We start from the raw sequence: 27,522 nt of genomic DNA on the forward strand, positions 1-27,522 counted from the left end.
TTCACGCTGTCGAAACCAGGGCATTTAAGATCATCGGCATCTCCCGCAATGAAGCTGAGTCTTTGGGCCTCTCACTCAATCACCGCAGGTTGGTCGGTGGTCTTTCTGTCTTCTACCGACTCCTCTCCAGCCTTGCCCCCCTGCTCTCTCTGTGATTTGTCCCCACCACATTTCCACAGGGCGCTCAAGGTCCGCCAACAACCCCCTTCTGGTAAAACTACCAAAATCACGAATCACTGCTCATCTTCACTCTTTCATTCCTCTTTTTTCCCGCCTTTGGAATAAACTTCCTCACTCTATTCTTTCCCATTCTTCCCTCCAGGCTTTCAAAACAGCTGTTCACCACCACCTCTTATCTTCCCCCACCCAAATCCTCGATCTTTTCTACCCCTACCCCGATAATCCACCCAAGCCCACTTCCTTCATTTCTCCTGCTTTCCTTCCTGAAAGTCCCTGTAATGTCCATCTTCTCTTCGCCATGTTCCCTGTCTCATCCCCATCCCTCTCCCTTCCACAGTTCACCTAATGTGTCTGTTCCCCACTGTTTTGTCCCTTCCACTCCCGCCCCTGTCTCATGCCTCCTTGCTGTGAGTTGTGTGTTAGCTCTCATACGAGCCTCGACCAAGGTATACAAAAAAAAAAAAAAAATCCCCTGTCTGAGGGTTTGCAGCTTTATCTATCTTTTTCACCCCGTGTGTCCTCCCTTAGCCCTCATTTGTCCAAGTCTTCATATATTTTGTCCCTCGACCCTGCAGTTGGTGTGTTTTTCCCCTTCTCTTTCTACTGTTCCGTCCTGATCTGTTCTATGTTCTAGCTCCTCGATGAGCAACAACATTGTATATCCTGTACAAAAAAACCCACCATCAATGGTCTTTTCATCCAAGAAGAGATGCAGAATCACAAACTTTTGGACCTTTTAATTAAAAATACAAGGATGTAGGATGCCCCACTCTAGTTTTTAGCATTTTGTATAGCATATTGCGTGTGAGATAACGACATTATATGACTGTATAACGATCAGGATGAAGACCAACCCAAGTACTATATATATAACCAATTTATATTGGGATGATGAAAAAACAAAAAAAAAGAAAGAAACACGATGCAACAGAAAACTTCTGCTCCTCCAAGATAATGACAGCATGGAAGAACATTTTTTCACCTATCCTACAACCTTCAAGCTAAGGGGGGAGTGACAATACATTTTGTGCTTTTGCGAGGATGTCTACCATCACAAAGTATGAATCCCAACGATGTAAAATGAAGCTCCCTCTCCCCGAATGGGTGCAATGCTGGATGCCACACTTGACAACCCGATGTGGCCATTTTACACTTGCACCGTAGGGAAAGGTCCTTTGTTATTCAGCCCAAATCATCGATAACTTTTGAAGAAAAATTAATCCTCAGTAATTAACAGACTGCAGTGTTGCAAGCTACATATGGAACGTTTGCATCATCATATATTTAGAGGACTGCGTAATGCACTCTGCATTGAATATAATGACATTTGTTTGTTTCAGATTTAATCGTGAAATCAGTAAATTTTACAGAAGCAAAGACGTCAGTAATACAAGTCAGGTCAAGTAATTCCAGAAGATAAGTGATTCTGACCCAAAGGCTTAATTTCCAGATGTATTTTCATACACTCGTGTTCAATTTGAATTGGTTCAGTTTAATCTGGATAAAACAGACAATCCGACTTCAGTCACAGGAGCACCAGGAAAGCTCAGACCAAAGGGACGAGGTGCCACATGCGGCTCTGGGTGCACCATCAAGCTGGGGTACTTCTAGGTGGCCTCTAAATGTGCAAGTCGCTGGACAACACAGCAGGCCCAAATTAATGAGTGGCCAAAAAGTGAGATACAGGTAAAGACACAGGTCTTCAGACAGATGGAAAAGTTAAATGCTGAGCTAGGACACGAATATACCGCTGACAGATGTGAATGTACAGGGTCCACTCCACATACTGTCAGGGAGATCCCGAGATACCAAACATAACTCTGCTTTGCCATTTGAAGGAGTGCTGAGGCCCTCATCACAAGACGCAAAGGACCACAGCTTAAGGTAAGAGGTTACCACTTGAGACCATATTAGAATGGGTAGTCTGCATGCAGGCACCTTTCTTGTACTCAATGCGCATCTTGATGTGCATCGACAGACTTGAGGTTCTCCTCTAAAGTTGGACCATTTTGAGCAGCGATGTAATCATGGTCAACAGGCTGAGGGGTATGAACTTTAGGCAGCAGGCCATTGGTGATGTTAATGTCAGTAGTGGTTATGTTGCTGTTTGATTTCATCATCAACTTTTGGCACATTTTGGAAGTTAAACCCTCACGAAAACGTTCATCTTTCTCAGGCATTGGTGTCTTCCTTGTGGGATGATTGGAATTGAATGAAAATAGTGTTGGGCAATATGATTCCGATGCTGGATCTTTGCTCGGCTTGTCTGGAAAACAAATAGGAAATCGTAGACTACATTAAAACATAAGATGACAACGCATGTTGGCAGCAGCTGTAGTGATCCTGTCACTCACCACGTAATGAAAGGAACCATTTTATTAAAGCATAAAGCATATAAGGCTTAATCTAAAGCTCTGAATATCTCAAGAGATGTTTAATATCAAATGTTTTGGGTCAATATCTGTCGAAAATGAAGTATTTCAAAAGAATTAGAACAACCACTTCCTCAATGAACACCAAAGGAGGCTACAGCGAAAAAGCACAAAACTGCACTGTTAATAAATAAATAAATAAATAAATAGTAAAATTAATAAATATTTACAGGTTTGTCCATATGTCAAAACATTCTCAATGTTTTGTTCATGATGTTTGTTTGTGTTGTGAATGACAATAATCCAATATGTAATTACAATATCTACATTGGAATAAATTTCAGAGTGAATAAACAAAAAAAAAAATTACATGTGGATAAGAAGACACACACACACACACACACACACACACACACACACACACACACACACACACACACACACACACACACACACACACACACACACACACACACACACACACACACACACACACACACACACACACACACACACGGGGGGGAGATGGCTGCCCATTCAAATGTGTTCACAATGTTACGCTTATCAATGACGATAAAGTGAAGTCATAAGCATTCAGAAGCCATACCTTTTATTCTCGAGCGTTTTCTGAACTACCAAGACTTAAAAAGACGCCAGAATACATTACTAAAGTACCACATCGAGAGATTGCTAAAATGAAATGCCAATTAGTTGTTCTTCTTCTTCCCCTCTAAAAACAATGTAAAACTGTAGCCCAACCTAACCCAGTAACTGCTGAAGCCATGATGGTGATTCCAATGTGAGGAAGTTACTTTGTCGTTGGGCTATTGCACACAACCCAAAATTTTTAAAAAATGTATAAAATATTAATCGTTTAAGGAGGAAAAGAAAACAAATGTAAATGTGGACTCAACCAAACTAGGACAGGATTATGGGGGGAGGGGGGGGAATGGACACTGGACAGAACCATTCCAAAAGAGATACATATCCTCACCATCCCCCAAATCAACTGAAACAAGTATTACAACAATTTAATAACATAGATGGATATAATCCATACCACAATAACTAAATATATAAAATATTAAGCATTTTATTATATTTTTTTGAATGATAATCACATCATTTCACATTTGTGGTTATCCACATAGTCGATTGAACCAAGACCCAGGCTTGAGGGGGTGATGGGTAGAATATACCACAAGCCAAATTTAACAACATTGATGGATTTAATCCATACCAAAATAACAAAATATATGAAACAAGCATTTTATTACTTAAAAATTTGCACAAATGAGAAAAAAAGAAAACATTTTAAAAAAAGATGTAAAAAGAGGGATGATATCTCAAAAAAACCAACCAAACAAGGTAGTAATGACACCACATTACAATGTCACAATATGACATCACAATCCTCATGGATTACCACCACGACATCTTTTGACATTTTCCTTTTGTTGTGGGATGGTGATGGATGATGATGATGATGATGAAGAAGATGAAGATGAAGATGAAGAAGAAGAAGGAAGAATGATACCACATTACAATTCCACATACGACACCGCAATCCTCTTATGGTTTAGCATCACCGTATCATTTGACGTTGTTCCATCACAATCCCACAAAAAAGGACAATGTCAAAATACTGTATATCACGATAGTAAACCAGAAGAGGATTCTTGTGTCGTATTGTGGCATCGTAATGTGGTGTCATTCCTCATGATTATTCTTCTTCGTCATTCTTCTTCTACATCCATCACACCCCACAACAAAAGTACAATGTCAAAAGATGTTGTGATGGTAATCCATGAGGTTTGTGGAGTTGTATTGTGGTATCGTAATGTGGTGTCATTTCTACCTTGTTTAGTTTTTTTTTTTTTTGAGATTTCATGCCTCTATGTTTTTACATTTTTTTTGTTTATGTGTTTTTATTTCATTTATTGTTATTCAAAGGATTGCTGTAAATGATGTTAATTTCACAACATCCTATATTTAACTTTATTCAAATTGTAAACCTCAAAACAAAATTCCCTTACCTAAAGTGAGAACATGAACCTATCAGAAAGTTTGCTCGTACTCTCTATGCAGGTCAGGTCAGGTATGGGAGCATGCACCAGAGCAGCGCGTCGCTGCGTCCACTTTACGCCGGTACTCCACGGGCCTCCGTCTGGCCATCCCCCAGGCAGATGCCAGGCCCATCCCCATCTCCTTGAGATGCCGATCAACCTGCTGCAACCATGAGGCACGTGGTCGGCCCATTGGCCTCCTCCACTCACGAGACTCCCTCGCTGAGAGAATCTGGTGAGCAGGATCAGCATCAGGAAAACGAGCCACATGTCCATACAGCCGCAGCTGACGCTCACGGACTATGCAGGTAACAAATCTCATCCGAGTCTCTCTCAGCAACCGCTCCAAAGAGCGACCAGCAATAAGTGCGACCAGCAATAGCCAAGGACACAAAGTGCGACCAGCAATAGCCAAGGATTCTCCGAAGAGACCTGGTACCAAAGGAATTAAGTCTCCGTCTCAGATCCTTGGTCACAGTCCAAGTCTCGCATCCATAGAGCAAGACTGGAAGCACCAAGGACCTGAAAACTCGGACTTTCGTCCTCCCGCACAGGTACCAGCAGCACCACACCCCATTATCCAGTGAATTCATGACTCCCCAGGCCCGACCCAGACGTCTATTGACCTCTGACTCAGAGCCGGCAGAGACATGAATATCACTGCCAAGGTAAGTGAATCTCTCCACGACCTCAACATCCTCACCACAAACAGGCACAGACAGGACAGCAGCATCCAAGATGTCATTGAAAGCCTGGATGTAGAGATGGTGTGAAAAAACACAAAGGCTGCCCCATCTGCTACATACAAAACTAAAGTTGAAGCATCTTCTCTAAAACATCACTTATTCTACATATGATAACCTACTTGGTCTGTTTAGCTGATTGTTGAGGCAGAGATCACTTTTCAGTTCTCCAGACCATGGCAAAAGCATAAAAAAGCAAAAAACCGACATCGGTCAAACCTGGGATTTCATCCTCTCGTTCATAATAATAATAATAATAATAATAATAATAATAACAATAACAATAATAATCTTCAGACGGCAGATTTCCGAGCTGCCTCTATCAATGGCAATGATTCTGGTACCATCCGACAGAATTTACCTCGTACATCATCCTTTTGGTATTGTAATTTTAATCGCTTGAAAGGATTCTATGAAACGTACGCAAAACTATTTTCCTTTGTAAAAGACTCGGCAGTGATCCGAGGGGTGGGCGGGACTGTACGACTGTCAATCCGCCTGATGGGGGTGGGGCCGCGATGCATTTGCCGCAATATCGTACATATGGACATCGAATAATATCATGCCTTGAGAAATCCGTTGTTCAGTGTTATATTTATGAAAATAAAATAATAGCGAGGTGCCAGTGCTTCACAAGGGACATACGTGATCACGAACCCTCCTCAAGTCACAGGATCAAGGTAAAAGCGAACCATGTGATCAAGACCCTTCTTGAGTCATGGTTTCTTGGTGGCAGATTTGCTACGTCGGCGCATCACGTGGGCATCTGGCATCCCACAAAACAGCCTGAACAGGGGATTGTCCACTCTAACTCTGAATTGAATAAATATTTGAACTGACATTTAGTGTTCCTTTCATTTTTGTTTTGGCATACTACATCAAGTGGAGTGATCAATGTTCAATTAATCAGAGGTAACTGCTTATTTCGCTCTTTTGCACAAACAGTATCATCACTGGCTCGCAACAACACGGAGCCATGCGTTCTGCAATTGTCACACACATGTCTGATATTGAGCCATTCATACTTTCCATTGGTGTCCAGTGTTGAAGCTGACATAAGAGCTCTTGTATGGACAGTGCAGGTACTTGGGGTCCAGAAAACGAAAAATTCTGACTCCAGCACATTTGCTGAATATCCCAGTGTATGTGCATAATAGTGAGAGTATGGATTGGGTAAGGTACTCCCCGATACATGTTGTTGATTTGCCTGATAATGTCCATGCACATGGCTATGTACATCAGGCTTCAGCATGATCACTTTGATGTTGTTCTCTCAACTGTTAATCCACAGTAATTATCTTTAACATTTCTAAATGCAGGTTACTGTGTGTGCCTTGAGGTTGGATGAAGACATCATTCTTTGAGAAATGAGCACTAAGACAGAGCTGCAAGACACAGTCAGGATTACTTAAGACATGCAGGAAGACATGCAGCATTTGACATTGCTGAGATGTCTTGGCACTTTTGCTCCAACATTGGGTATCCTCTGAGTACCATACCATCCTGTTATTTCACATTATAAAAGAAATTAAAGAAACAAATGAATAAAATATTTATGCTGAATAAAAAAGCAATGTTGGGATGACATACTACAATCGAAAAAAGGTTTAAAACAACATAGGGATGATGTCGGTTTAGAGAGTATCTAACAGTATTGCCGTCACATAACAATCCCTCCATCACTACCTCCTTTAAACTTCAACAATTATTGCTTCAAGCTTCTACATGCACTCCACTGGTTACAACAGGACTTTATTACTCTTATAGTATAGCCACATACTGAGACTACAAATTAGCAGCCTGACTGCAATGTAAATACCAGAACATAAACATCAACTTCTTACAAACTGCATGCACATCTCTAATAACAGCATTCTATAATTATCTGCATTTGTGATTGGTTAGTCTAACTAAATAAAAAAAAAAGTAGGAAAGAAAATTGAAGTTGCAAGAACTCCCTGAAGTTATATAGGAGCTTCCTATACTTATACTGAAATGAAATATCGGAGCTTCTAATACTTTTAGCTCGACAATATTGTGGAGGTAATGATGTAGGGATAATGTGACGGCAATACTGTTAGATACTCTCTAAAGTCTAAACCAACATCATCCCAATCTTGTTTAAAACTGTAGTTTATCATCCCTACATTGCGTTTTTATTTCGCATAAATATTTTTATTCACTTGTAAGCAATCGAATGGTCCAGACATAATGTACGTACAGCCCAACCTAAGTGTGTAATATATAGATGACAATTAGTTAAGGATCTTCAAATCATCCATTACGTTCAAAAAAAAAAAAATGCAGTCAACCAACAATCTGTACTAAGATGTACCCCAATGATAACACTGGTCTGCATCATTGCAGAAGTCTAGGTTTTCTCAACGGTCCCTATATGTTTTTTGCATGCTGAATTTAGAAATGTATCTCATTTCACTCAATCAGGTCAAGTTTTTTTTATGATATCTCAATTTTAAGGAAAAAAAATAATCAATATTTTTATGCTTTTAATTAGCATTTTTTAAATTCAAAATCAGACTTACATTGACAGAAAATGTACAAACTATACATATCATGACACACAAGTACACTCAATGTGGAAGAAAGTGCCTTCTCAATTACTTTAATTTCAATTTCAGAAAAATATAGATAAATCGTTGTTTCTGGCAACACAACTTCAGTCGCTCCGCTCCAGCAGTCGCTGTTTTCCTTCATCTTTTTAATGTTGAATTTCACATTAACGGTACTTGTGCGTCATTTTATTTATAGTTTGTACATTTTCTCTCAATGTAAGTCTGATTTTGAATAAAAAAAAATGCTAATTAAAAGCACAAAAATATTGATTTTTTTTCCTTAAAATTGAGATAGCATAAAAAAAACTTGACCTGATTGAGCGAAATTAGATACATTTCTGAATTCAGCAATGCAAAAAAACATATAAGGACCGTTGAGAAAACCTAGACCTCTGAAAAAATATTTAAAATGCAGCCCAGTGATAATGAAACCTCACAAACTTCAAGCCATTACTTCCTTAACCCTGTCTGAGCTGGGCTATTTTGGCAGCGGTTTGGAAGTTATCGACAAAATCGACGAGGGAGGGTGCATTTTCCCTTCCCCAGTCCAGATAGGTTTAAGGTATGGAACGTGGTTGAATGAAACATATTGCTTGGGGAGGTTGAGGTTCAGGTGGATAGGGGTGTGTGAGAGGCAGAGGAATGCATTGGGGGAGAGAGGGAAGGGACAGAAAAGTAGGAGGAGGAGGAGGAGGAGGAGGAGGAGGAGGCGGATAGGGGTGTGTGAGAGGCGGAGGGATGCGTTGGGGGAGAGAGGAAAGGGGCAGAGAAGTAGGAGGAGGAGGAGGAGGAGGAGGAGGAGGCGGAGGAGCAGCAGGGCCAGGAGCAGGAGTGATGGCTGAGAGGGGTTGGTGAGGACAAACGTTTTCGTTGTAATAGGTGTACAGTACATCTTGTCTGGGTATGTACCCAGGACTCCAAAGCTTGAAAGTACTCCTCGTACTTGGATCACCCCATGTGTGTAACTAACATGTATGTAAAACATGCCCAATTTACTAAGGTTTAAGGCCAAGCTTTATTACTCCTATGGGAATGCAAACTAATGATTATCAACTCACTGTCAACAAAGTGTGCACTGCAAACACGGTTCCACTGGCGTGGCAGCCAGCCATCACCTCTGTTGACAGCCCCAACCCAGAGCGAGCGTCTCTTCAGACTGCGTGCCTCATCTGGGAATCGGTGGTATGACACGTGAGGTTCTGCGCTCCGCGTCTCACTTCGCTGGTTTGCGCACCCGGGGACGCAACAGAAATCCCCACTTCTCTTCTTCCTCCGAAATATTTTTGGAGACTTATCCATATATTATATCGGAACATCGAACACAACCGCCCTATTTTCGGCTCCAAATAACGATCCGCGTGACCGGAACTCTGCCAAAAAAAACGCACGGCATGCTGGGATATGGGGAATTATTTTGCTCCGGTGGGTTCAGCCCATTCCTGCAGTTTTAACCAATCAGATGCGCACGCACATCCAGGTCAAGCGACTCTTCTGAGGACGATTCGGTTGAGGCGAATGGGTGGTCCTAACTTCGGGTTACTTCCGGTTAGCAACGCCCGCCGCCATTTTTGCGCGGTGAAACCAACACCCTAGCAACGATTTGAACACCACCGCTGGCGTTGTTTACCTCCACCACCGAAGGTTATGTTTTCACCCATGATGGGTTTATCGAAGAACACGATATCTCAAAAAGGACGAAACTTGGTGGACGAGTTGGTTAAGTGACAATAACCGAGCCGATGAGATATTGGTTGAGGTTCGAATCCGACCTTTCAGTGGGATAACGTAAAGTGTTCAGACGTGCGGAGGTACGTGCTCCACCGAGCGTCGTGCTGGTTCTTGTTGTGTACTCCTTCCAAATGTCGTTCAATGAGAAGGAAAATCTGAGTAATGATGTTGGTGAAGTTGAATGTGATTCGGTGACAAACAGCTGTTCGCATTGACCATCATTAGTCATTGGCACCCACTGACAATGCTGACGTGTCCTGCCACTGGGTGGAAAGCCATGGTGAGCTTAGTGATATCACAGTCCTTGAAATAATTTCCTTCTGCGTAATAGAATATCAGTGCCATTATATATATATATATATATATATATATATATATATATATATATATATATATATATATATATATATATATATATATATATATATACTCACATATACATATATATATATATACTCACATATACATATATATATATATATATATATATATATATATATATATATATATACTCACATATACATATATATATATATATATATATATATATATATATATATATATATATATACTCACATATACATATATATATATATACTCACATATACATATATATATATATACTCACATATACATATATATATATATATATATATATATATATATATATATATATATATATATACTCACATATACATATATATATATATATATATATATATATATATATATATATATACTCACATATACATATATATATACTCACATATACATTTATATATACTCACATATACATATATATATATATATATATATATATATATATATATACTCACATATATATATATATATATATATATATATATATATATATATATATATGTATATGTGAGTATATATAAATGTATATGTGAGTATATATATATATATATATATATATATATATGTATATGTGAGTATATATATATATATATATATATATATATATATATATATATATATATACTCACATATACATATCTATATATATATATATATATACAGGGTGAGTCAAAAGTTGCGCCCGATTTCTGTTTTTTCGGCTCTCAGATTATTTCTGGGAAGTCATGTTGTTAATAATTGTCTTGCAGATGATTAATTTTCGTAGTTTATTTATTTTTGTTTTGCAGGTTATTGCTGCGAGTTTGGAAAGTTACTGAATTTGCACCAAATTGAGCTTAATGGCACGATTGACAGACACAATTGTGTCTACTGGGCTGCGAATAACCCAAGAGTGACGGTTTAGAAGGAGGTAAATTTACCTGGAGTGACAGTTGGGGCAGCCATATCTCCATGAGGGATAATTGGACCCTTTTTCTTTGAGGGACCTGTCACTGCAGAAATTTTTCTGTGGATATGCTGCAAACCTTCTTTTGGGCCAGGGTACAAAATCAGGACTGTTATTTCCAGCATGATGGAACTCCACCTCATTATGGACGTTACGCTCGTCAGTGGCTTGATGAAAACTCTCTCAGAAAGTGGATCGGCCGCCGCGGTCCGATCGAGTGGCCGGCACGCTCCCCAGACCTTACACCTCCAGATTTCTTTCTTTGGGGGCTCATGAAAAACCTTGTTTATCATGAAAAGCCTCGTACCATTCAGGAATTGAAGGCTTAAATCACTGCAAAGTTTGAGGAAAATGATATCGAACTCTGCAGATGTGTGTGCCGCTCTGTGCCTGCTCGGCTGTAATTGCGCATCGATCACGAGGGAGGGCACTTTGAAAATTGCAAGTAAAACAGCTTGGTACAGTTCCGTAATAATTTTTTCTTGAATAAATGGTGAGATAAACATGTCATTCATTTATTTATATCTTCTTGTTCACTGTAATACAAATGGCAAACAAACAATCAACTGACCAACTGACAGAAATCGGGCGCAACTTCTGACTCACACTGTATATATATATATATATATATATATATATATATATATATATATATATATATATATATATATATATATATATATATATATATATATATATATATATATATATATATATATATATATATTGTTGTAGATCTCCCGCCCGTCGGCGTGAGAACGACCGCATCTAACCAATAGCGGTCGCTTCGCCCACCGAACGGACAATCCAGTCGTGACTTTCTGGAACAATGCCAGAACCCTGTCACGGGTGGGTTCTCAACTCCACCATGGCCCAGTCCGTATTCTAACCGCGCGAAATAGGGTCAATCGCCGAATCTCGATATACCTAAGTACTCGCGCAGGTAACCTACCAAGGGACCGTACCTCGACGCAGGTCGGCTTGGACACGAACCACTCAAGCGGTCCGTTCTGTTCTGAGATAACCGAGCGGGTATTATCGCCCTACCTCGCCGGATCCGATTCTATTTAACGGGTGTTTAAAAACCCAACTAACATTCCGCAATGCAAGATGGCATTTCATTGGGGGCATGGACGCAACGAACAGGTTTACATTTAAACCAGCACATTTATTTACTCTACGTATGCAGGAACAATCATGCATCATTCAAAAATACCAACATGCACGTATACAGAACGAACAATGGATGCGGCACGGCACATGGGCAAGACAAAGCGCTACAACCGTCTATAAGTAATTATTAATGTACAGTCACTTACCGGACTCGGCGCCACAACATTCATTCGAAAGAAAAGCAGGAAAAAGACCCCATCAAAGGCAATGGGGTCAGACTGGACCTCTTGGGTCTTTATGGCGTGGGACTTGGCAGACCGAATGAGTCCCAGGAGACTGTTGCAGGTTACCTGCACCCTCGTGGTGTCTGGCTTGGGCGACCCGCGACGTCCCGTCCCCACAGCAGCTAGCGTAGCCGCGGTCGAGCTCGGGCCTTCCGTGTGGCAGGCGAGCTCTCTCCGGCTCTCTCCACACGAACGCGTTTGGGCGACCCGCGATGCTCCTTCCCCACGGCAGCAAGCATAGCCTCGGTCGAGCTCAGGCCTTGCCAAGCGGCCGGGTGATTCGGTCTCAGTCGGCAAATCATCTCAGCCGTTATCAAGCCCTCAAGTTATCTCAGCCGCCACGAGCTCAGACTTCCACGCAGCTCCTTGGCTTCTGGCTTCCTCCCGACTCCCCGACCTCTCCAGACTGACTCAGGCCGACCGATCAACTCGACTCGACCCAATTCGAACGCGAGCTTGGCGCTCTGCTCGTCCTTTTATAGGGCTGGTGAGACACGGTTTGGCCTCCGATCCTCGACCTCTGACCTCTGCGCGGAAAGCGGACGTGCGCGAGATCACCAAGCCTCTCGATCCGATCGCCTCTGACCTCTGACCTCTGCGCGGAAAGCGGACGTGCGCGAGATCACCAAGCTTGATCCGACGAGCAAACGTCCCGCATGGGCCTGCAGCGACGCCGCTCGATGTGGACTCGCCGCGGCTGGCGCAAAGATGGCGTCATTTCGGAGACGAAGGTGAGGCGATGTTTGTGGTGTGGAGATGTTGACGGTTGCTGGCGAAGTGGTGAGGATGGCGTGGTTTGGTGAGAGGCAGGTGTGGTTGTGGTGGTGGAAGGCGGTTGGTCTGAAGCGGTTGTTGAGAAAGATGCTGGTGGTGGATGGACGTGGTTGGTCCAAAATAACGATAGTCAAGAATAACGGCTAACTCAAAGATCACAGCCCGGTTAACATGAATAGTTCCCTTTAAACAATGGTGGGGAAATCTATCAGGACACGGACTTATTGGCCTAACTGATCTAGGGACCTTTATGGTGTTCTGTCAATTTCCACAGCCGTAACAATGTATATATATATACAGTATATCTTTCTTACCACTGACTCACTGACTGACATTAAAGATCAGTACCTTCCAGATGACGTAGAAAGCTGACATTTGGCGAGCCGATGGACATCAAAGCCAGTACACCAGAAAACTAGAGGGGGAGCACTCAGTAGAGTGCAAAATCTCTGCCGCCAATACTGCTAGGTCACTCAAATGAACCTGATATCCTATTCATTCAATTTGACGTCAACAGTGCTCACAGAGTTATAGTTTGCAACTTTCCCTTTTACATACTCAATTCATTCGTCATAACTAGATTCCTTGAGACAGAAATTGATTTTACGTGGGTATATCCACCTGAAGTTCCAAAATCAGCCGCAATTATAATTTTGGCATGTTTTTTTTGTTGGAAATCACTTATAACATGTAGAAATGCAAAAAAAAGAAATCGAAATTTTGTTGAAAAAAAGTTGCAAATTTTTTTTTTCTCTAACAATTTTTTTTTTGGGGGGGGGGGTTGGAAATCAGTTAAAACATGTAGAAATGCAAAAAAAAAAATTCAAATATTTTTTCATATTGGCCGCCATAGCGGTCATATTGGATTTTGGACCAAGTCCAAAATCTAATGGCATGATCCTTGGACCAGGCCTAACCCCCCCCCCCACAAGTTTCGTCGAAATCCGTCTAAGAGTTTTTCCGTAATACTGTTCACAAACAAACAAACAAATAAACAGAAAGGGGTGAAAACAGTAACCTCCGATCTTCGATGGCGGAGGTTAAAAAAGAAATCACAGATTCGTCGGACAACAACCATGAATGAAAATATAAATAAATGAAAAGAAAAATGCAGGTGAGGGACCCGAGCCAATGGGGAAGCACGGTAATTTTGCACGTTGATGGACATCGAAACCGGTATACCGGGAGGAAAAAAAAATCACAGAACTATCAGAATCAAATGGAAGACAAAAAAAGGAACTCAAAGGAGTAAAGAGCAAAGATGGAGTCGTCAGGAGGAACCTGGATGGGATTTGTGTTTCAGCCATGACTCCACAACCGTCAAACCCATCCAGGCACAGCCGCGTGAACGTTTCAGAAAACTTGATGCAAGATTTCACTTCTTCTCTACAGATAGATCAGTCAAAGAGAGGAATAGGGAGGAAAAGAGATGAAAGAGAAGAAAAAGCAAGAGTAAGAATGAAAAAAGAGAATTGTGTAAGTAAGGTACATAATTAATTATTTTAGAAAAAATGTGAAAGGATAAATGAAAAATCAAATGCAAGTGAGCGACCCGAGACAATGGGGAAGCACGGTTCGTATGATTACACAATGCATATGTGTAAGCATACCCGCTAGTATATATCTATATATATATATATATATATATATATATATATATATATATATATATATATATATATATATATATATATATATATATATATATATATATATATATATATATATTGTACATGTATTATGTACATCCATCCAGACTCCAACCCACCCCTTCCCCCCTCTCTCCAGGCTCCCACCGCACCCCTTCCCCTCCCTCCGGACTCGCAACCCCTTCCCCTGCCTCCCCTGATTTGTGGAGGTTTGCTTTGAGGCTTCCCACTCTCTGAGAACGTGTGCAGTGCAACAATGCAAGTTATCTCCATACATATAATACCCTTTGCCACCACCACCACCAGGTGGCACTACACATACACATTTCCTGGGAGAATTTTCGTCCACCTTCCTTCTGGAACCCCCACGACTACTGATGAAACCAAGGAGCCCATATTCACCACAAGGTCAAACTTGGTCCATGTGCCAAGTTTGGTGGAAATTGGCCCAGTAGTTTTGGCATGATTGGTTTCACTCACACACACACACACACACACACACACACACACACACACACACACACACACACACACACACACACACACACACACACACACACACACACACACACACACACACACACTTCATTGGGCATCGATTAGCATTACAGTATACATACAGAGGTAAAAGTTTAGTTTAGCGTCGGAAAAAGTACGTAGCGAATCTGCCGTCGAGAAACCACGACTCGAGAGGTTCTTGATCACGTGGTTCGTTTTTACCTTGACACTGTGACTGGAGGAGGGTTATCCTGATGTCCTAATCTAATATCTGCTGATATTATTCGATGTCCAATAAAAGTATAGTTTTGCGTCGGAAAAAGTACGCAGCGAATCAGCTGTCGGGAAACCGCGTAAAAGTATAGTTTAGCGTCGGAAAAAAGTACGCAGCGAATCAGCTGTCGGGAAACCGTGTAAAAGTATAGTTTAGCGTCGGAAAAAAGTACGCAGCGAATCAGCTGTCGGGAAACCGCGTAAAAGTATAGTTTAGCTTCGGAAAAAATTCGCTGGCAATGATTCTGGTCCCATCCGAGTTTTATTATTATTTTTTAACCTCGTGCATCATCCTTTGGTATTGTAATTTTAACAGCTTGAAAGGATTCCACGAAACGTATGCAAAACTATATTCCTTTGTGGAAGAGACAGGAATCCGAGGGGTGGGCGGGACTGTACACCTGTTAATCAGCCTGACGGGGGCGGGGCCGCCAAGCATTTGCCTCAATGTCGTAAAATGCGAACCACGTGACGAAGAACCTCTCGGGTCGCGGTTTCTCGACGGCAGATTCGCTACGTACTTTTTCCCACGTTGAGCGCACTCTTCTCACACGTACTGCGTGACACGTCTTCCAACGGCAAGTCATGAGGTGAAAAAATTTAGTCTGAACTCGAACATCTATCTCTAATTCCAGCAATGTGTGTGTGTGTGTGTGTGTGTGTGTGTGTGTGTGTGTGTGTGTGTGTGTGTGTGTGTGTGTGTGTGTGTGTGTGTGTGTGTCTGTGTGTGTGTGACCGCTGTTTCTCGACAACCGCTGGTCCGATCTAATTGAAACTTGCCAGGTGTATTGCTGGGGACCTGAGGATGTGCCTTTTTAGGGTTTGATATTAATCGGACAAGTGGTTCCGAAGTTATGGCCATTTATTTACCAAACCAATGACAGGACATGGTGCTATGACGTCACAATTTTAAATTTTTTTTATTTTCACGTATAGCCACGCACTAGTTATAAATAAATAATGAGACACACGCACAGAGTACAACAGCTCGGGACCAGGCAGCAAGCACTCACTCACCAGTGACGAAGTGTTTACAACAGAGCACGGCGTGCTTCCCGGGACTCCAGCGATTCCCAGACCTGGTTACCTTGTGAACGGCGTTCAACCACTTGTCACGTCGTTCAGGGGATTTCTTCCTGGAAGGAAACTTGAAGAACGACAACTTCTCTCCTTTTTTGAGGTTGTGGTTCGTACAAAACACAGCTTCGCAGCTTTTGGGCATATTGCTCGATCTAAAAACGTTCAAACATTGTGGTCGAGGGGATCTGTGTACGGATCGGCACGCACGAATAGTTGTCGCCGGGTGGCGACGCCACAGAATGCGGAAGTAAAACGTGACGACGCTTCTGCTTTCACCTCGCTCACGAGAACTTCCGGGATGCGAAGGAAAATGAGGAACAGTAAGCGTCACACGGCATAGGCAGCAGCAGTAACAGCGGCGTTCGACCCGTTGCCATGGTGATGTTTTCACCGCGCTAAAATGGCGGCGGCTATCGCTAACCGGAAGTAGCCGGAAGTAGCTGAGGGTGGAACGAGCTGCAGATTCAAGTCGTCGCAGGTTCACACGTGACGTGCGAACACACCTGGGTGCTTGAATTCGTTTGGGAATGTCAGTCTGCGAACGCGGGAAAAGTGCGGTAATTGATTCAGGGTGCCTGCGATGACTAGCCTCCTCATGATGAGGCACGTGGTGGTGGTGTCTCGATCGGACAGCGACTGCGGCTTGCAGCGATTGGGACACCCGGCTGGACGTCCATCTGAGGGACGGCAATCTCACAGTTTGCACATTGGGTTCAGGAATCGAACCCAGGCTACCAACTCGAAGGTGTGTGCGTGTGCGTGTGTGTGTGTGCGTGTGTGTGTGCGTGTGTGTGTGCGTGTGTGTGTGCGTGTGTGTGTGCGTGTGTGTGTGTGTGTGCGTGTGTGTGTGTGTGTGTGTGTGTGTGTGTGTGTGTGTGTGTGTGTGTGTGTCCATAACTCCAAAAGCATCTTGAAACTGTTTATTTATTTATTTTTTGTATGCCATGTCGAGGCTCGTGGAAGAGCTAATACACAGAACATATAACAAGGCAGCAGACAAGAGGGGAGGGAGAGGAAAGCACCAAATAATGGGGAACAAAGACCTTAGGGTATTTGTAGAAGGGAGAGGGATGTAGTGGTGTACAAGGGTTATATAAGATGGTACTACAGGGACTTTCAGGATGGAAAACAGGGAATTTGTGGACAGGGAGTGGAGAGGACGAGAGCAGGCATGGTCATGGGGGAGGAGAGAGAAGAGAGGGTGGGGAGAGGGGAAGGATGAGGATGGATAGTGGTATGGTAGAGGTGGGAGCAGGCCGGGGGGATGGAACAAGAATTTGAGGGGGTGGGAATAGGGGGAGATGCGATTTGAGAAAAGAGAGAGAGAGAGCGTGTTGGAGATAATGACGAGTGTGCTGAATGAGAGTGTGAGACATTTGTTAGGTTGGAATGTTCCCTCCCTCATGCTGCCTCATGCTCCCTGGTACGCTGCCCACAGATGTTTGAAAACCATATACTTGGGATACCAGAGGAGGAGCTGTGAGCAAAGCAGTGGACAGTGGAGAGATGCTCGGATGGGGGGGGGTGTGAGATGGGAGGAGTAAGGAGGGGGTATAACAGGAAAGGAGATAGGAGGTGGTAGATTTAAGGAGGGGGTATAACAGGAAAGGAGTAAGGAGGTGGGATGAATTTGCACTGAAGTTGGGGGAAAAAAATGAATAATTAATCATGGAAAATGAACAAGCATTGCAATTTTTATTTATTTATTTTATTTGTAGGTCAGAGATTCATTTAAATACATTGGAAGATGGATCGAGTGCAGAAGAATTGACAGAATGGAGAAAGGAAACGTTGTAACAGATGGAATTTTTAGACACGGGATGAAAAAAAAGTTCGAATTGAACACAAGATTTTGAAGAAGAAGAACCGGGTGGATGGGATAAGTTTGAGTATTGTGAGAAACAGTTTTCATTTTTATTTTTGAACATTAGGGAAGAGTAAAGGAAAAGTTTGAAGAAAAGGTCGTGAAGATGTGTGGTGAACACCTTCACGTTCAGAGTGGGATTGGCAGGGAAGAGGGTCGAGAAGGAAGAAGAAGTGTTGGTACAGGTAATCATGCGGTTACATGGGGGTACAAGGTGAGAACACCCCTTTTGAAGATAATTAATGGATTTTTAAATTGTATCCTTTATCAGGCTATCCTTGGCCACCCCTCTCTCTGGGGTCTTAAGGCGTATTATGGGTTACCTCGCTGGGATCTGAAGCCGCCATGTTTTTTGGCCTGCTCAACCATGTCTTGACTTGGAACAGGCCACAATGATTTATTAACGATTAAGTTCCCCCCATTTCCTCAATCATATTATCAAGTGCCTGTTCGTCATAACTACGAATCACTGGTACATTGCAATGCTTATAAACACTCAGAGACACCAGCGTCTGTGGCTTCATTTCATTTCCACACATGCCATAACCTTGAGAATCTCTTAAATGAAACCGAAGTACAAAATTTAAGCTCCAGATTTGACCTTGGCAGCAGTTCCGATGCTAAGATAAAGTGCTTATTTGTCTAATTTGACAATGCTTGGGTGTTTCTGGGTGCACAGGTTTATATGACCGACAGCAATGGGTAATTAATCGCTTGCCAAGCCAGGTGTGAGGTTGCAGTGCTTGCTTGAGTGCTTAAAGCACTTGAGCACTGACAAAGCTACTTGGTTGTTAATTTTATAATCACGAGAAGTAAGACCCGTCACTTCACTGATGGAAATACCAATATTTGTGTATTTGCTAAAAATAACAATAAAAACGGAATAAAAATTAACATTAAGCCTAATTTGTTTTCTACTGTTCAGATGATTATATTGAGTGAAGAAAAGATTGAGGGATGTGCAGAAAGTGGAACTTGATTTGGCGCAACTCCGTGCTCTATAACCTGCTTTTACAATCGACGACGATAGAGTCGACAGGGGGTCCTTTTTTTTTCCAGCAATTACAGATGCATTTTCTTTTTCCTGTTTTGTGTGATCTGCTTTCATGACATAATATTAATATAAATACACTAATAGTTTCTGTAATGTATTAATAGTCGGCAGTGGCTCAAACTGAAGAGATAGGTAGATAGGACACACAGAGGTCGGACATGGTGGAGCTTTTGCGTGCCTGCATGGGAGCAGGTTGGAGACATGTGTATGATAGCAGCATGCATGCAGACAAGCCTTTACCAGGAAGATAGCATTGGTTTGATTTTTAAATGCTCCTGCTTGGTTTTACATGGAACACGGCGGTGAAAAATAAAACATTGCTGTTTGGGTGCGTTTCTTCACACTGGTAATGCCCTGGTACACTTCCCTCCCTCACGCTGCCTTCTTCCCCTCCCTCCTTCCCGTAAAAGTTGAAGAAAAATACCTGTTTAATAAGCCTGCCATCTCGCTTTCATCACTAACCACTCTTCCGGTGCTATTCCTCAATGGACCCACACTGGTCCTAACCTGTTCTTTTCCCCTGATACACTTAAAGAAAGCCGAGGTATTATGTTTAACATTCTTAGCCATGTACTTCTCATCCTCTCTTTTGGCTTGCTGCGTTATTTTCTTAACTTGCCTCTGTTTACTCCGATAGTGATATAAATCTAACTCCAGTCCTGTTATTTTAAACCTAATAAATTCCTTCTGCTTCTCCTTAATAGTGTTCCTTATCTCACTGCTCAACCACCGTGGTCTCTTTCTAGTTCCAGTTTTACACCTCATTGGAATGTACTTGCTCTGCACTCTACACATTTGCTCCTTGAAGGTTTCACATTTTTCTGATACTGATTGTCCTGTTATTAGAATCTCCCAATCGACATCACTCAATTCTCTCCTCGTACCCTCATGGTTTGCCTTCCTGAAATCAAATAGCCTTACCCTACTATCCTGAACTCTAACCCTTAGCAGAATCCATGTACACACAATGTTATGGTCACTTGCTCAGAAATGCTCCCCGACCTCCACCTCTTCCACCATATTGGGATCGTTACTTAAAAGGAGGTCTAACACTGCACTCCCTCTTGTGGGATTATCTACAAACTGGGTTAAAAAAGCAATCCTGGACTAAATCTCAGAAATCCTCATTTACTCTGCCCTTTCCATGTTCCTGGACCCAATCTATCCCTGGAAAGTTAAAATCCCCCATAATCAATACTCTTCCCTTACCACGTGCCCTTTTGAATTCCTCATGTCCTCCTCCTTCCTCCTCTTCCTTCCCACCTGGAGCCCTATAAAAGCATCCTACCAGTATCTTACTGTTTTTACAATCTCTAATCTCTACCCACACAGAATCCTCATCATTTGTTCCCTCCTTCATGTCACTCCTTTCTCTTGATGCAATACTGCCCTTTACCCAGATTGTTACTCCTCCAATTATTTCATAATACTTCCCATGGTTTGTCCGTATTAAGATCATTAATCGTGGCGTTTTTCGAAGGCCGCTTCTTGCATCAAACGTCATAAAAATGCTAAATAAGTAGCATAATATGGTTATGGTTTTGGAAATGTACTTTGGGAGGATAGCATTCATGTACATGTGGAGCCCCCCCCCAAAATGAGTTATTTCATTAGTTTATGTGGTCATAGGACCTTTGGCCTTTGTCCAGGGGTTTTGGGGGAAAATGTGTTGACGTTGGTCTGTGTATTCTCAGTGTGATGTTCTCCTTCTCGACCTGCTTTTAATCTCCTCAATCCACCAACAATCCACTTCCACAAACCTCAATTCAACAACCTCTCCCTCCTTCATCCCATTGGTCTTTGAACCTCACAGCCGGAATATTCTCTTCCTTCGGTCTGTCTGTATCAATCTCCCTCACCACTTCATCTGATGTTACTCTTATTATTCACCACCAACCATCAGTCCCTCAACATTAGAAACAATTAATCCTCTATTCCAGACTTGTACCGAATTACCTTCTCTCATTCTGGCTTCCTGCATTTCCACAGTCGTCACGCAGGACACTGTTTCTCGCTTACCTCGTACACTACAAAGGACATCTTGCATACGCAATGCAGTGCATACTGCATGGTGCAGCTATGGGAGGAGGTGAGGGCACTGTTGGTCACCTTGTGTGCATGGGGGGAGGCTGTGGGCGCAAGTGACCTTCTCCACAGCATGACGCAGGATTTTCCACTACCGGCACTGCACACACCCAGCCACCCCCCTCCCCCCTCTCATGATGCTCACCAATGTGAAAGGGCCACACAGGGTCAAAGGATGCTCGCATGACGTTTACTCTATAAAGAAACCATGCCCAGCCCAAGCAGCTTTAAGAGACGGAACACGAGGGCATTCGCAACTGACATTGATTCCCCGGGGGCTGATGTTGATGCACCAAGGGCGTGAGTATATCTCAGACTGCCTGGTGGAGAGATTGTCTGCCAGAGTGTGAGTTGCGCTGGACCTATTTGCCCTCGGATAAGAGGCATGGGAGTGAGTTGTGCCGGGGTCTGAGGCGAGCGGCCCATGAGCCAATGGGTGCGGTGAAGTCCCCGGGGTGTCTCAGCTCCACAAGCACTCACACCACACGCTTCCAAGAAGGTTCTTTCAACCGTTGACTCTGACTCTGCGACTGGACCCGTCAGCATCAACTCACATGTCCTAAAAACCTGCTCTGCTGCTCTTGCGCATCCTCTCTCTGCCCTTTTCACATTGCCACTTGTGCTAAATCATTTTCCATCTGCTTGAAAATCCACCAACATCACTGTAATACATATATAAAGTGAAAAAAACGGATCCCCTTAACTACAGACTTATCAGGCTTACTTCTAATCATCAGCAAGGTCATGGAATCCATCATCGCAGTTGATATGAAATCCTTCCTTTTCTCCAGCAACCTCATCTCAGATCATGAATGTGGTTTCACACCAGGTCACTCTACCTTGGACAGTTTGGCATTCTACCTTGCTCTCCAAACTGTCTGCATATGGCATCCAAGGCCAACTCCACACAAGGCTTAATGACTTCCTCCACTCTCGTGGCCAACATGCGGCACTCAATGGAATCCTTTTATCTCCTCTCCCTGTCAAGGCTGGAGTGCCCCAAGGCAGTGTTCTTGACCCAGTCCTCTTCCTGATCTTCATTAATGATCTCTCCAAATCCTTAGGAAAATAATTTTCATCTATTGCTGATGCATCCTCTTCATCCACCTCTTCCGGGACAACCCTCATCCTTCAGACAGACAGCCTGCAGCCTCTTCCTTCTCTTCAGTCCTTTAAAAAAAATAAAATCACAAGCTGGTCAGAGTAAAAATCACTTTCAATCCTGACAAATCTCACATTGTCACTATCTCTCTCCAAAAGGACCAGCTAGCAAACACCCTCATCTAGTTCTTAACAATCGTCTTGAGGAGGTTCAATCATTGAAACTACTGGGTCTCATGATCAGCAATGATCTTTCTGGGGAAAACCACATTTCCATGTTGGCCTCCATAGACAGCCACCGACTGGGCATCCTCCATCGTATAAAGTCCTTCCTTGGCACACCTCAACTCCTATCCACCTACAAGTCCTTTGTCCCACAGCTTAATCGAGTACTGCTCTCCCCTCTGGCTGTCTTGCTTGGCCTCATATCTTCCTTAGTTTGATGCTGTGGAAACCAAATCCTTCAAGATCATTGGAATCTCCTGCTCTGAAGGTGAGGCTGGGCTTATCATTTTGTAATCACAGACAGGTCGGTGGTTTCTCTGTCTTCTAATGCCTCCTTTCTGGTCTTGCACCCTTTGCTCTTTCCGTGCTTTGTATCTCCCCCCTTCCCCTCCCCAGGTTTCTGTAGAGCACACAAAGTCCACCATCAACCCTCTTCTGGTAAAGCTACCTAAATCCAGGATCACTGCTCACCTCCTTTCATTTGTTCCTCTTTTTTTCCCCACCTGTGGAATCCACTTCCACATCTTCTTCAATCTCATTCTTCCCTTCAGGTCTTCAAGACAGCTGTTTAAAAGCACCTCAGATCATCCTCAATCCAAAACCATGATCTTGTGTACCCTCGTTAAGAAAAAAAACCCCATGATCTTGGTGCTCTATTAAGTGCCATTCTAGTTTATCTCTGTTGCCTTGCTCTCCCATGATCCTCGATCGTGGAAGTAATTTTTTTTTTGGTATCTTTCACATGAATTTTGATGAATAAATAGTACAACTAGAAGGGCAGTCTTTGATGTCGTGACATCGCCAGATATGCCTCCACCCACCGTTATAATTACTTGTACCACCATTATCCATTATACAATTAATACATACCTCCGCCCACATTATCACATCATTATACATACTTGTACCAAGTTTGATTTAAAATCCCTGAATCCAGATCCAAAACGTTATATAATTCTGGCTCTCAGACCATCCATCTGATCAGGTTGAAATTTAAAATATATGTTCCCCATAACTTCTAGATCATAATTGTGACGTTTCTCATCGATTGGAGTGCTTCAAGAGAAAGAATAAAAAAAAAAAAGAATTTCATTGAATTGGATATGCCTGCCAGACCATGTGACCTATTATTTGTGAACACCATGGTATCCCCAAGGCTTGGGGAACATGTGGGTGAAGTTTCCCCTCAATCTGTCAAGCTGTCCTGGAGGAGGTTTTTAAAGGTATATACTTCAAAAATATCATCGCTGCCAAACCATGTGACCTATTATTTGTGAACACCATGGTATCCCCAAGGCTTGGGGAACATGTGGGTGAAGTTTCTGCTCAATCTGTCAAGCTGTCCTGGAGGAGATTTTTAAAGGTATATACTTCAAAAATATCATCGCTGCCAAACCATGTGACCTATGACGTCATAGGTGGAGAACTTTTTGGTATTCATGGATCAGCTATCATACCTGTAGTTTCAGCGCAATCTGTTCAGCCGTTTCGGAGGAGATTTTTGAAGCCTTTAATGTAAAAACAACCAGTGTTGGTGTCAAAGCCACCCAATGCTCACCTGTTTATACATTTATCGTTTTAAAAAGACTTGTCTCACAAATAATATTTTTTATAAAGCATTGCAGTGAAGTCTGATCCAAATAATTTTAAAGCAATATATGTATTTGTATATTGTAATCAGTAACAACAGCACAAGTGAGCACAATATACGCCCGAACAAGAAGGTATATACAGAATTGTGCTACGACATGGAAAACAGCATCCTGGTTGCCATGGCAACCACTTTATATGACTAAAATATGTCGCGACACACCGTCTCCACAGTCTGTACCTATGTACCAAATATGAAACGTGAAAGTTGAAAACTTTGGGAGTTAGAGTGTGGACAGGAATGGACGGACGACTGGTATCACATAATACGCCCCGATATATATATATATATATATATATATATATATATATATATATATATATATATATATATATATATATATATATATATATATATATATATATATATATATACAGTAGACTACGCGTAAGTCGGCAGCGTGTAACTCGTCACTTCGCCTAAGTCGGCAGCGTCAAAAAGTCCCGAATTTATCTAATGTTAAATCCCTTTAAATAGTCTGTAAGTCATCATCTCTAAGTCGTCACTTCGTCTAAATCGTCAGATGTTGTCCGTTCCCACTAATGGAAACTCAAGTAAATTACTACACCTAACTCGTCACATGGAACTGCTGCCTCGTGAGAAGCCCGATTTCATGGAATCGTGATGCGCGCTCATTGGTGTACACCGCCAGTGATAGGCTATTTATAACTGCACTGCATTCAGCTCAGTCAGCGACCATGGTGCGACGTCCCACATGCATCTGAAGAGGTAGGCAGGCTGCACAATGCAGTCTGGCGAAGGAGTGAAGGATCGATCAAGCTTCGTGTTGAAGTCTGATCATGGTTTTATATTGGCTTGTTTTGTACATCACGGCACTCACTTACACATAGGCATTGAGTGGTAGTCATCACCACGATGACTGTGTGTCATGTAATTTGTCGATGGTATATTTTTCATTCCATATGAAAACTCATTCTACATTCATGCCAATGAATGAATTCAAACAGCAATTCATTCCACATTTGTCGATGGTGAGACATCATCACCGATGGTATATGAGTTGTCATACAGTTGTTCATTATCTTTACTTTTGAAAAACTGATTCATGAATTCCATCTTTGCTTGATCACTTTCCAACTCACCAATGAACCCCCATATATGCACCGAGGATTGTGTTTCCCTTTTGGTACAATAGCCGGCTTAGAGATTGTTGCGCCGTCTCACACGTACGTGTCCAGGCCACGCACGACTTCATCCTTCACCCCACAGTCAAGAATGTTCACATATGCGTAAGTCGTCACACGTCTAAGTCGTCACTTTTTTCTCGGTCCCGATGGTGACGACTTACGAGTAGTCTACTGTATATATATATATATATATATATATATATATATATATATATATATATATATATATATATATATATATATGTATGTCGGGCGTATAAAAAAGTGTGGTAGATAAAAACATTAGAAAGGAAAAAATAACTTGCACTAAAAACTTTAACATTTTCATGCTCACGCTGACGCTGACGCTCACGCCGTGGGTATTGCTATAGCTCTCTGTTCTTCGAACAGGCGAGCTAAAAATGGCTGCCGAACCACGTGACCGATGACATGATCAAAAAAATTTCCACCATACAATTTAGCCCTAGATAACCCACAAAAATTTTCATACTGATAGGATAAAGCATTTGGCGTACGCAAATTATGACATCAAAATGAAGCCATCTATGACATCATCAAAAAAAATCACACTTGTTTCCCATGTAGAGTACTTGACATGTGCCAACTTTAAATGTTTTCCATGGAGCGGTTTTGGAGATACGGAGGTCCAAAGTTTTTCGTTTTTTCCAACATGACTGCCACACTACGTGAACTATGACATCATAATCATAATTAAAACGTTCTACACGAGTAGTCGCACCAATGGTGGAAATTTTGTGTTAATCGGATAAAACGGAGAAAATTAACATGGATGGACTGATGGACAACCCAAAAACGTAATGCCTCCTGTGAATTCATCAGCGGAGGCATAAACATTTTTTTCGTGGTTATTTACTTTTTCAGTTGCTTTGATATTTTTCTTGCAACGTTGCATTCTGCACGGAGTTTGTTTTATCCTAAGCAATTTAAAAACAATAGGATTCCAATTTTAACAAGGAATATTTTATCAAGGCCTGTTAGAAAGGTAAGAGAAACAGGGTAGCAACCATAGAGGGGTGGTTGGGTGTTGATGGTGGAGGTGGAAGGATATTGAGGAGGTAGAGGAGACTCAGGTGTTTAAAGTCAAAGGCCTTTTCACACTGCTTCGTTCATTTCCATGACGAGCATGTCTTGCACAATCTCAGTTGGGAAATAGAGTTTGTTTAACAAGTTCAGGCTTCCACCGTGATAGACTGAGGGCATGCTATTGTCTTGATGAGCTGTCTTGCCATATCCCAGTGTCACTCTCTGACTCATTGAGTGGAGAATGGAGGCAAATCCCATTTTCAGACATGACGGGGAAAATACGAATGCAATGGATTTGAAAGCAACAGTGCTGAGCCTGTTTTACAATGTGGATGAAATGCACATTTTTTATGTCATTCCCTGACCTTTTTTACTCGATGCGAAACATTTTTCTATTTCATTTTTTTTTTTTCCATTACATCTCTGTTGTAGTAATTCTACAAATATTCGATTTCTTTTTCAGTAGTAATTCTGCAGATATCTTTGTGAATGCCATATTGTTACAAAATCGATGACCGCAACAACCAGGATAGTTGGGGTGTTGGCTTGGGATCCTAGGATCCTGAGTTCAAATCCCCCTTGGCTGTTGAATTGACACCAGGTGGGGTTGACTCTGCCTGGCATCCTTCTGAGGTCAGCAAAATTAGTGCCAGCTTGCTGGTATCCTGTGTCGGAGTGGCGACCCGTCCA

At 42.2% G+C, this 27,522-nt stretch overlaps 2 protein-coding genes across 5 annotated transcripts in view; one reads left to right on the forward strand and one right to left on the reverse strand.

Moving 5' to 3' along the window:
• Positions 1–902: 902 nt before the first annotated feature.
• LOC147024176 (uncharacterized) overlaps positions 903–27,522 on the reverse strand; it is a 76,414-nt gene continuing 49,794 nt past the window's right edge. For 2 of the 4 annotated variants that reach the window (XM_085883838.1, XM_085883840.1), the window contains one exon: positions 903–2,446. In XM_085883838.1, the coding sequence (XP_085739964.1) occupies positions 2,130–2,446 (317 nt within the window). In that variant the 3' untranslated portion in view covers positions 903–2,129. Of the gene's footprint in view, positions 2,447–8,992; positions 9,346–14,441; positions 14,547–16,597; positions 17,034–27,522 lie in introns of those variants that run through there. The other 2 variants (XR_015058913.1, XM_085883837.1) reach the window with 2 other exon arrangements.
• The window catches only part of LOC147024177 (uncharacterized), a 133,776-nt gene continuing 123,327 nt past the window's right edge, over positions 17,074–27,522 (forward strand). Inside the window, exon 1 of the mRNA XM_085883833.1 lies at positions 17,074–17,405. The gene's annotated coding sequence lies outside the window, so the exon portion shown is untranslated. The remainder of the gene's footprint in view (positions 17,406–27,522) is intronic.

Source organism: Eptatretus burgeri, chromosome 6, assembly GCF_056783735.1.
Source record: "Eptatretus burgeri isolate ZD-2024b chromosome 6, Ebu_testis_v1, whole genome shotgun sequence".
Classification (NCBI taxonomy): Eukaryota; Metazoa; Chordata; class Myxini; order Myxiniformes; family Myxinidae; genus Eptatretus; species Eptatretus burgeri.